Source organism: Coloeus monedula (genome assembly GCF_965178545.1).
Source record: "Coloeus monedula genome assembly, chromosome: 1".
Classification (NCBI taxonomy): domain Eukaryota; kingdom Metazoa; phylum Chordata; class Aves; order Passeriformes; family Corvidae; genus Coloeus; species Coloeus monedula.
This window is the reverse complement of record NC_138781.1, coordinates 103,425,529-103,437,732: the sequence shown is the minus strand read 5'-3', so window position 1 is coordinate 103,437,732 and position 12,204 is coordinate 103,425,529. Positions and strand designations below refer to the sequence as shown.

At 42.3% G+C, this 12,204-nt stretch overlaps 1 protein-coding gene across 1 annotated transcript; it reads right to left on the bottom strand.

The window, feature by feature from the left end:
* Positions 1–2,917: 2,917 nt before the first annotated feature.
* On the bottom strand, positions 2,918–6,562 carry DSEL (dermatan sulfate epimerase like; the record flags this gene model as incomplete). Its single annotated transcript, XM_082286223.1, has 1 exon — positions 2,918–6,562. One exon carries the CDS (start codon positions 6,560–6,562, stop codon positions 2,918–2,920), a length of 3,645 nt encoding a protein of 1,214 aa, XP_082142349.1.
* Positions 6,563–12,204: the final 5,642 nt, after the last annotated feature.

Genomic DNA, 12,204 nt, shown 5'->3' with positions numbered 1-12,204 from the left:
TGACCATGATACTGAGAATCAGCTCCACAGACGTTGCTCTTGGAAAAAGCCTACTGGGAGCAATAGAGGCATTTAGATGTGCTCAGAGACTATAGATTTATCCCACTTGATAGAACTCTGAATGCCAAGACCTATGTGCATCTCCCCAGGGCCAATGTCACTCACTTACAAAGTAAATAACTGAAATGTGTTCCTTGGTGTTTATTTTTCTTATGCTTCCAAATACGATTTAGAGATAAGCATTTAAATAAAGCCTGCCTTTTTAATACATCTTAGCTGTATCATAATTGGACAGTTCAAACTACAGTATAGTACAAATAATTATCAACATTTAACAGAGGGAGAAAAAGGAAGAAAAGTTAAGAAAATAAAGTACTGAGACTAGTTTTCATGAGTGTATTTATGAAAGTGTAAATGGAAGTGTCAGAACACTTTTCAATACAATGGACCTAAACAGACATGTTTTTCAAAAAGGTCAAACAATTCTCAAAGTTTATTGACAGTCTTAAACATTATTATAGAGAGAAAGGGGAGCTTAATGTCTGTATCTATGTAGTGACTATTCTTCTGAATTCAAATAATAGAAGAGAATTTTAAGAATAACTCTGTATACCCACAAAATCCTACCTTCAGGTGCCCTAAAACATCTGACAGAGAAAAGCCTTTTTATTTGTTCTGATACTAGACTGTAAATCCTGGAAATAGAAAGTAAATGCTGAAATTTATTCTGTCAAGAACAAACTGTACAGACATCAATACTTTCTTTTAACATACAATCAAAAATGGCTTCAGAGGGAAGTCAATTTAAAGGAATGATACTTGGAAACAAAACTTTCACTAATATGTCAATGCATATTAATTTGTTTAATATTTCCTTTAACATGGCACTCCACCTAGCCAAGGGTGAAACAAAGGTCTGAAGGGGAAAACACGGCTGCTGCTAGTAAATGACAGGTAATTTACTGTGAGTGAGACCACAAATTATCAATAGCTTTGTCATGGTAGAGGCCTGTTTGGCATACTAATGACAGTCTGAGAAAGAGGTACTTTTACCTAGGTTGCAATGAGATATCTCAAGGATATGAAATGTAGATATGGGAGGGACAAAACAGCTCGGTAAAGCAGGGACACAATGGTAAGATTGGAAGAAAACAGAACTCCTTTATATTAAAATTCAGCAAGGGTATCTGTAATCTCTATGAAGAAACTCACTGCACTTTTGACATTGCCCAATGCTTACCACCCAAATAAATAACAATTACACGCATATTTCAATATAATAAGCTCTGATTCCAGCTCCCACAAACCAACTGAAGCATATTTCAACACAATTCCACTTGTAATAAAAAACAGACGGTAAAGAAAATAGATGTCTCTTTGTGATCTGATATACACATCTGCAGACATTTACAAAATGCATGCATTTCCAGAGAATGCTGAGCAAGTTGAACTGGGAAATGGGAATTTTCTTTCTTAATGGGCATGCGCAAACAAAGAGTGTGACTCAAGAAGAAAATAAGCTGTGACAAAGATACAACTATCTTATCAGGCCTATCTGTTTTCAAATAAACATCATATTACAGCACCATGTTAAAGAAACACCAATCACGATAAAAATCAGACCACCTTGGAAATAGGTTGCTGCAGGGAAACATCACTCAAATGTGAGGTGGCTGAAGGTCAGGTGATTTTCAAATCTCTCCCCTCTCTGACAGAAGACCTGAGGTTAGCAATGGCTGTCCTTCAGAAATTCATTATACAGACAAGCAAAACATCCCACAGCAACACTGGGCTAGAGATTTATTGAGGCCTTCTAAATCTCAGATTGCATTTTATGCAGACATCAACAATAAGCCATTGCCAATGGCATGACATAGTTGCACTGGTCCCAGGGAAATTATGCACAAAAATCAGCACAGAAATGCGTTACATCAAAGAAAGATGGAAGAGTCTCACTCAAAAAAAGAAAATCCTTCCAGAACCTCTAAGACAAGAGGTACAGAATAAAACAGTTCAAGAAGTCAGTATGTTAACAACCTTCAAAATTAGGTTATGTTGAAGGAGGTCAAAACTACACAAGTTTAACTGCTCATTTGAGGGATTTTGCTAGTTTCTTAGATTTCATCCCATTTCTTTTTCTCCAGATAACTTACTTCAGGCTCACAAAGGGTACCACTTTGTCAGGAATGGAGAATTAAGCCTTCTATTTTGTCTAATGTCAAACCCCAATTTAAGTACCACATCTCTGACATGCAGGAAACATATCCTAGAACTAGATTTATTATCCAAGTCCATTCCAGTCCTGGGCCTGTCTGCTCAAATTGTAAATAAGAAACTAGATTCACTCAAATGTTCTGTTCCCTCCCACTAAGGGGATGCTGAACAGCCCTAAATCTCAGCTTATGTTTATTTTTGCACCACTATAGTGACCACTGAGACATCAACAGAATGCATCAGTAAACCTGTCCAAGGGGGCCAATAATCACCATTGGGAACAGGACCAGTTTGACAAGTATAATTTCATATAAACCATCATACAATCATCAGATGGTAAATACTTTCTGGAACTAACCATTTGGGCTGGAGTCAAACTGGTGAGCTGGAGGTGAAAAGCTCTCTGTTCTACTATGAATCCCCTGAGCTATAGAGGCCCCAGCTGGTACTTCTGCAAAGGTTCATATAGCTTTTTTTGAAAGGCCGCAAAAGTAGTTACAATATATTTTTAAAGAAAAACAAATCAAAACAAACAAAAAAAAAACCTTCCACAGTTTCAAGAACAGTTACATTTTTCTTAAAATAATCTCTCTGAAAGTAGCAGACTGTACACATTTTACAAGAATAAACAAACTTCTCTAGTATTTATCCACAAATTGGGAGTCAGAGATCATTAGTGCAAATTTCTGCTGACCAGCAGCATTTATTCTATAAACTTTGGGTATCCTAAGTGGTCCATCAGTGAACAACAGATATCTTCAATCTGTCTAATCTCTTCATGGGGCATGTTTTGTTTCCAGGCATGAATGCTACTTGGTGAAATTTCCCCTTCATAAGGAAGATAGAAAAGACTGGTGGAGGTGGCAAATAATATTTGGTTTAAGCTAGCAGGAGGAAGAGGAATACCAAGAAAGGCAAAAATAGTTTCAGCTGTCTTCTGAGGAAAGCTCACAATATCTTCAAACTTGACCAGCTGATAATTTGTTGGCAGCAAGTCCCTGTTTATTCTCATTGCTGCTGCTGTGTTTGCTAGCCATAAATAAGACAACACAGAAATAGCATTTGAATTAGAATTTGAAATTTCTTTTCTTAGTGATTCAAACTCAGAGGCATAGCCTTCATTCAAACTACATTTTTCTTTACCATTCTCCCCTTGAAACATCTCAGCCAAGTGTTGTGGAATATTTTTCAAGGAGTAAAGGCTTGGCTTATTTTTGTACAACATTGAATAGATCCATGCCCGTGGGTCCCTCACTACATATAATGCTCTCATTGATGGTCCTAAGATTCCCTGAAAGAAGGGAAGCTTTAATGTCCAGCTCCCACTGCTTAAACTAAGCACAGGTCGTGCATTGGGATAATAGACGAGATGTCTTCTCAGTTCCCTTATATATTCAGCATCTTTTTCTTGATTCCCTCTTGCCCTGCTTCTTTGCTCTGACAGGGATTCTCTCTTTTTGGACCTTTTCTTTTTGCTTAATGCAGGATGCTGAGCAATTTTACTTCTGCTAGCTTCATATAAATGAATGTTTTGTAAATGCAACTTTGTGTCTCGAACTAGAGACTGAAGCCACCCTTGGATAAGACGAAAATTACCTTTCTGGACATCAGAAACCTTCCATTCACATGGATCTACAAAAGAATCAATTTCAAATTCAGTCTCAGGAATTTCAAGATAGGGTGTAGGTATCCTGATGTATAAAAAGTCACTGGTATTGAAAAACAGCTGTTTTAAAATTTCTGCACCAGAAGTGGGAAGTGAAGTAATGATAACATCTGGCAAAACAATGGGGTTTCCTTCTAATTGTCTGGCTTTATTGCCTTTATCACGTTCTAGCCTTGTCATGTCACTGCTCCACTTTGCACAGATGGGCTGAGTACACATGCTCCACACATCCACCAATTCAGTGAGCCACAGTGTGACAACCAGTATCAGGATCCAACGCAACATTTTACCGAAGGATATGTAAAACCGCCACTGAAAAGCCAGTATGACCAAACTGACACCCAAAATTAACCCTGCGATTATGTTCACTTTGAATCCAAAAGGAAAAACTACCCTTTTATTTTTCATCTCTCTTTTTACAGATTCAGTACCAAGACCAAACTTGGTCACTTTATTTTCATGAACTACTTTAGCAAAACCACCAAATCCCAAGTAATCAAACCTTGCCTTTAAATTCTGATACTCAGTCACAACAGAGATGGTATTTTCAGTGCTGTTGACACTGAGGGAAATCTGAAATCCAGATTTTGCATTATCCATGAGTCTACAGTTAGAGACATTGACATATGGGCCATAGAAAAGGTAAACAATCCTTGTAAGCATGCTTTTCATTGGAAAGGTAACATTTACAAACTGAGTCCATCGCTTTTTGAATTCAGCAGCTTGTTCAGCCTCCTGTATCCTAGCAACAGGACTACTCCCATGATGATCAAACCAAAACATCTTGTAGTGGGCATCCCACACATCCATCATAGCTCCATTGTACTTGTTCTTAAACTTATAGGGTATGTATTTAAAATCAATGTCAAGATTATGAAAAAAGGCACTGACTGAATTAACAGGAGAGTCTTCCTCCTTCTCGATATGGTCAACTACTAACAGTGTCTGAGAATTTAAGAGCAGCAAAATGCGATACACGCTTTTCAGTTTCATTGCTGACGTGTAAGCAGATACTGCCTCACCACTCACAAACATCATGTCACCAGCCTGGGAGGCTGTTATAATTTCTCCAGTTGAGTCTCCAACCTCGTCACCAATCCACTTCAGCCACTGGGCACACTCTCCAAGCTGTCCTTCCCAAGGCTGGTTGCACTGGCTTGTAGGAGATGGAGCAAAGACCAAGACATTGTTCAGGTGGCTCAGTTTAGGTCCATAAAGAGCCTCAGATACAAACACCTGACCATTGGGAGCAAAAGTGAAGGAGTTCTGATCAGGATGTTCATGTCCCGGATTGAAACTTCTCCACCCATCAATCCATCTATAGGGCTGAAAGTGAACGATATCATAGACAGCACGTCCACCGAGTTTTCCAGACTTGAAGGATACAAAGGTGTTTGTCTGACTGTTTGGCAACCCAGCCCCGTAAGTAACAACTCCCCAGTTAGGAAACACATGCATTTTAGCAGTACCATAGTCAGGAGGGGGATGAGGAGTGATTTCAGCAGCATACCATATAAATTCAGTATGTAATGTGCTCCACCTCTGTGCAGTGGATGGCACCATTGGCCCGTCCTTGGGTCTGTGTTTTCTAATTTGCTGTGCCAGCCAGTTACCAGCTCCATTCTTCATGATGAACTTATCCAAGAAAACCAGTTGGCTCTCAGGACCATAAAACCAGTTGTAATTAGAATCTGCAACACCCACAGTCCTCTGGAAGCCTGGCAATAGGGTGGCATAGTAAAACCAGAAGTGCATTTTCAGCCAGTTATTCTCCAAGTTGTTAATACCGAAGTGGCGTTGGGCCAGGAAAACATACTGGGTTACTGACTTGGCTGTGTAACTCCCGTAAGCTACTCCCTCATCCAGAGACCCATCTACAATATGATTGAGCAGAAACATTGTTTTCTCCATCATATCAACAACAGTGTGTTTCCAAATATTTGCCTGAGATCCTTTGTCCACTCCTGCAACTAAAGCCCCAATAAGCAAAGCAAGCATATTGGTTGCCTGGTGATTATGGAGAAGCTGCTTTCCCCAGGAACGAACCTTGGAGTACTCATACATTTCCTCACTTACAGACCATATCTTCTCCAGGTATTTTTGCCTTCTCTCATTTTCCAGTGAATTATACAAGAAGTCAAAAGCAGTGGCAAATCCTGTTAGGGAGTGACCAAGTGGCACCTCATCTCCAGGTGCATTCTCAACCAACCAGTTTTTGTAGCCAGCCATTCTATCCATATATTCTAGGGCAAAATCAAATGCAGCTTTATCTTCGGGGCACAGCAAACAGTAGAATGCTAGAGGTGGCAGGTTGTTACCATAAATCTCATTCCACTTAGCTGCAAAATCAACGTGCTTGGGTGGAGGTAGGTAGTATAAAGGATTGGACAGCATAACCATCACCGCACTTCTGATGGCTCTGAAGAGATGCAAATGGCTTGTACGAGCCTTCTGCCTCAGTGCCTGAACATCCTGAGCGTCAAAATACAAGCTTGGATGAAGAACTGTTCTTTTCAGCTTCTGCTCAGCACTAAAACCTTCAAGTTGCTGGTTTTTATATTGATCTACATTTTCTATGAATGTCACCCAATCAGAGTAATTGCTTACAGATTCTTCAAAAGTGAAGACATCAAACATCATTAATGCTAGAAATAAAGTATGCCCTGTGAACATCAGAGCCATGATCCATTAGGCAGCTCCTCTTCCCCAGACATACATTTCTTCACAAAACACAGTGTTCAGATATCAAACTTTCATCCAGTTAGTAAAAAAGATAGTATTTTAAGGCATATTTTTAGGAGAAAGGACTTATTGTATACTGTGCATTACACAACAAAGGCTCAGATTACTTACAATCTGAGATACATTGAAACAACAAGGCTCTTGAAAAGTTAAATCTCAGGTGCCTTGTCTGTTCACACTTTTCTCAAACACAGCACTACAAGCATAAACACTAAGATCAGAGGAAAAGTAAAATCTCTTAAGATGTGCATATAAAGCACAGGTCGACAATGCACAGTAACAGACTGAAACACTGTCTCTTGGTAACTTGAAAAGCATGATCTGAAAAGGGAATTGGAGTCATATATTTGCTTTTTAAAAAAGCTTTCAAGCAGGTCAAATTCCACTTTTAGAGCTGACGAAAACTCCACTGATCACAAAATGATATAACTTATTCAAAATAATGTGTTATATTTGATAATATAGAGAATATACAGCACTTGGAAAATAGACTCCAAAATTGAAGCTATTGTCTTCAGTCTTCGTCTTTTCTTGATTTCCTTACACACTCTTTCCATCTCTGTCTTTTGGGATTCATAGAGGGACATGAAGGAAAACAATAATTTAAAAAAAACAACATAGACCCTCCATTAAATCCTTTTGATGAAACTGCAGTGCTTTTAACCACTATTCCTCTCTGTTTGTGAAGATGAATCTGAATTAGGAGTCACAGAATATTGACATATTTTCAATCTCTTTTAATCTTTTTTTCAGCCAGTGATGCCCAAATTTGGCCTCAATGATTCAAAAAATCCTGCTCCTTCCATTATGATGCAAAAGGAAAACATGTGAAAGAGGCAGAAAGCCAATACTTTCTTGTCAGAAGAGCAGTTTCAGGTTTCCTTTCACTTCGCATGTTGGTTCTTTCTGTGGGAAGAGAAACAAAAGTTCTCTGAAGCTGTGTAGATGTCAGAACATATTTAAAGTACTTTGGCTAACAAAGTGCTGCTAAGTTTAAAAGAAAGATGAGTAAATTCACTTTTTCTTTAACGGAAATTCAAAAATAAGAAAAGGAGCATTTTCAAAGTTCCACATAATTTACCCTTGGCAAAAGAGCAATTCAGATTGGCTATTCAGGCTCGCTTTATTTCACCTTTTCCAGCGTGAACATGAGGTCTCAGGGAATATTTTCCAGTTACGCTACCAGCAGTTACTCATGGAAATAAATCCGACACACGCCACCGGAGTTCAATTCAGCTCGAATTAAAATTAAATTATAAGTGTATTTATACCAGGCGAGCGGCTCTGACGGCGAAAGGACGGCGGGAAGCAGGAGCCCCGGCAGACAGCACCGTCCCGGGGGGCTCCGCCGCGCCGGCCCCGGACCGAGCCCGGCAGAGGGCGCCCGCCGCCGCCGCGCCCCTGCCCGCGCCCGGGGCCGCACAACTTGCACAAGTTTCGGCGAGGACCGCGGGGCCTCCGCCCCCGCGCCCGCCGCCCCCGAGCCCAGCCCCGTCTTACCGCGGCGGGTCCGCGCCGGCTCCCGCAGGGCTGCGTCGCTCTGCCCCGGCCGGCGCGGCCCGGGGCGCGGGGCCAGCCCCGGCTGGGGGCTGCGGGTGGCGGCCGCCGCGCCGGCCCCGCTCGGCTGGGCCGGGCTGCGCTCGGCTCCGGCCCCTTCCTCTCTGCCGCTACTTTTCCACCCGGGCTGGCCGCAACTTCGGGTTCCTGCCCTCCGCCGGCGGCTCCCAGGAGTTGATGGAGAGAGAGATGCGGCGGCGAGCGCCCAGCGACGGGCGCGGGCAGCCAGGCAAACTCGCAGGGATGTCGCTCCGGAGGGGCGGGGAGGGAAGGAAGGAGGGAAGGAGGGGAGGGAGGCGGGGAGGCGACGGGGGGGTTGGCAGAGCCGCCCCCGGCGAACGGGGATGTGCCGATCCTCCGCGCCGAGCTCGGCGGCCGGCGGCTGCCAGTCCCGCCGTGGCTCCCGGCGGCTCTTCCCTGCGGCTGTGGGCGCTGCCCCGCTGCTCCCGGCACCCAGCCCAGCCCCGCTCCCGGCAGCGGATGCCACCCCCGCCCCTGCGCCTCGCCTGCCGGCGGAGCGGGGCTCGGCAGGAGCGCCCGGGGGCAAGGCCGGGGCCGGAGCCGGAGGGGGCCGCGCCTGGCAGCGGCGCAGGCGGGAGAACGCGGTGACCCGGTGCAGCGGGTCCCGGAGCGGCGAGCGGGGAGCAGAGGAGGTGCGAGGGGGCTCGTGGGAGAAGAGCTGCCGCTTTGGGTCACCCCCGTGGCCGGCTGAAAGCCACCGCCCCGCCGCGGACCGGCCCCCGTAGCTCCCGGCCGGGGCAGTGTCAGGGACGGGCGCGGTGGTGGCCCGGGGACCGGCCAGCTGTACTGGGCTGGGCTGGGCAGGGCAAGGCAGGGCAGTAGGAGCCGCCGCTGCTGTGGGTGACAACTTCGTGAGAGCGGAATAACTCCCTAACAGTGTCCGTGTCCCAGGGACCACGGGGATACGCACCATCTGCTTTGTTTGTGGCCGTCACACTTCTTTATAACTCCATTCCTGCGCTGGCGCTTCGTTTTATGCGATGCATTAAAATGGCTCTTATTCAGCTTTAGCTGAAGGCTTCTGAAGTAAAATATAAAGGCGTCATGAGGTGTAAAATCCTCTTCCGCTCATCTCGGTCAGAGTCAGTGGTGCTCTGAAGGGCCAGCAGAAAATCCTGGCCTGTGCCCCCCTGGTGCTGTGGTCCGCCCACAAAATCCAAGAGGTATAATACCATTCTCGGGGTTGAATCACAGTTTGGGTTGCCGGTGATGACTTTCAGAGCCTGATTTTGTGACCTGATATGATACCAAGCTGTTATTCAGTAGTGGAGTGCAGGAAACAAAAGGGTGTGAGATTTTGGGTGTGTTACCACTTACTGTGTTTATAATCTGTATTTCAAAGGATATAGGTTTTAATTATCTCAATAAGCATAACTTTTTCCCAGTCATGGCCTAAATTCTTTTACTTTTCATTTGCCCCCATACCTAGAAAATCCAGTTGCATATTTAAGTATTGCTTAAGCTACTCAATGTGTAACTATCTTGAAATGAATATATGAATATAGAAAGGCCATACATTATGGATACTGATTCTGTTTCTTTGTGCTACAGAGTGCACCTTAGAAGGATTAAATTATTAAATTATGCATATTTACATCAATGATGAACTGTGCCTGGAACCATCCTAATCTCTCAGATGTGCCCTATAGACTTGGCTTAAAAGGGAAAAATACTTATTATTGCCTGGATCATATCTTCCCATCACAAGAAATTTGCATAATGAACAAAGATCAGCACATAATTCCCTGACCTTGAATCTTTTACAGTTGTGCCTTTTCATGCTACTAGGGAAGTTATTCCAGAAGAGAGCAAAAGGAAATGTAAAGCAACAATAGAGGCCACATTCCCCTTTAAGTCTGAAGAAACTGAGTGGAACACACTATGAAATGAAAACCTCCCAAGTCTTTCCTTCTATTCTCATTGTACCCATTACATTTTTTCCCAAGGCTGGCCCATTCTGGAACATATTAAAGTCTCAGAGAATGACTTCTCCCATAAATTGTCAGGCAATTCAGAATGAGCAGAGTATGTATAGGACTTATGTTAGGTTAAAAGCAAGAGTAAAGCTCTCCCAAGAGCCTTTCTCACTCCCTGGGACCTGTGCTGAGAACATTACATATACAGTGTTCAATTGCAATGTGATATTTGTGGAGAAACATGAACATGAATTACTGACTGGACCTGTACGTTCACAAATGGTACCATTTCGAAAAACTCTTATTTGTAAGGCAATGAAAGCATTTGTAAGGCATTTCAGTTTTTCTGTGGCAGCTTTTTCACATTAACAAAGAGGCACTGGCAAAATAGTTCAGGCTTATTTTTGCTAAGTAAATTGCAAAGCAGGAGTGTCTTTTAACCATGTATGATTTCAGACAGTTTAGACTACTTATTTTCTGTTATTTTCAAGTTACTTTGCTCCGAACACAACCCCTCAAAAAAAACCCCAACCAACCAAAAAAAAAAAAAAAAAAACCTCTGCAAAAAACCCTAACAAAAAAACCCAACAAAACCCAAACTCAGACCAAAATAAAAAAACAATAGTGGTAAAACTAGTACTCATTTATTTTTTCTATTAGTAGTTTTCAGCAGAGACATGTAGTTAATATACTACAACTCAAGAACAAAACCAAAAAGTCAGATACAACTGGTTTCAAGGATAAACAATAAAGTGAAGCAAACTTCAAAGGACCTGGATTAAGGTAATTAGAAATAGTAACTCTGAGTTGTAACCAACTCTTTTGCATGAAATGAGTTTGAATTGTATTGGCAGTCTGCCTTACCTGATTGCATAATGCTGTTTAAGGATGGTCACTAAAATCAGGGTCACTTTCAGAACAACTTTTAATTGTGAAACTATTAAAAGTTACCATTTACATTTTTATTTTTAGGGACACTGACCATTAGGCAACAAATTGCATTATGTTATTACACTTTCAAATATTCTTCATAACTATGAATAGCTGAAAAGCAAGGCTTACAGGCTATCAGCAAGAAAAAGATACTGTAACAGAGAAATAAGTTTTGAGTCATGAGAAAGTGACCTCAGTGTCACGTCAGTTTCTTAGTGTAAGAAGTCACAGGTCGTTGTTGGTGATATGCTGTGGTATACTGCTTCAGGGATAGCATTCTGCACTGATACCAAAATCAGCCATCTGAATGATCTTGAAAATGCAAGTAGTGTTATTTTCCTTGAGTACAGGCCAAGTGCCAACAGATGGAAGTGAAGAGTAGAATAGTCAGCTGGACTGCAACAAAATACTTGCCAGTGTCAAATAGAATAATAATTCAGAAGTTCATACAGGAATGAGGTGCTGCTGTCAAATATGAGACATTAATCGACATTCACAAAAAGAGCCAGATATTTAGGAAGGATTGGACTGAGGTAATTAGGTTCCAGTGGTGGTGAACTCTTGAAACTTCTATGTAACTCCTCAGGCAGCAAAAGTACATAAGTTCCTAAGTTTAAAGTAAAGGTTTTATTTCAGAGGCATCACAAGTTTGGGTGAGAGTTCTTGGCCACTCAGAAATCTTTCCATATTGGCAGGGCTTGGTGCTTATTTCATTACTCAACCTTACTATAGATGGAAAGATAGACTTTTCTGAATCTGTAGCTACTCGAAGACCTAACTCACTGTGAATTCTTGAAACACCCCTCATGCACAGTTCCTTCTTTTACAACAGACAAAGGCAAAAACTTTGGAAAATAATGCAGTGGTGATGAGGATCCACTTTAAAGCATTAGTCTGTTGTCAGAAGCACCCACCTTTCACAGAGAAAACATGGGTGAAATGGACTTTTCCCTTTTAAAGGATGCTAACCACAATCTCACAACTCTCAAATGACCTTATCTCTTGTCTGTTTCAGCAAACAGCATCTTTTTGTTTCAAACTAGGGGTACCCTATGAAATCATGTTACCTTTCATTAATGTAATCTCACATAGAAACTTGCACACATAAATGAATTCTGTTAGAGGGAAGGAGTTAGGCCCTTTGCCACCCAAGAA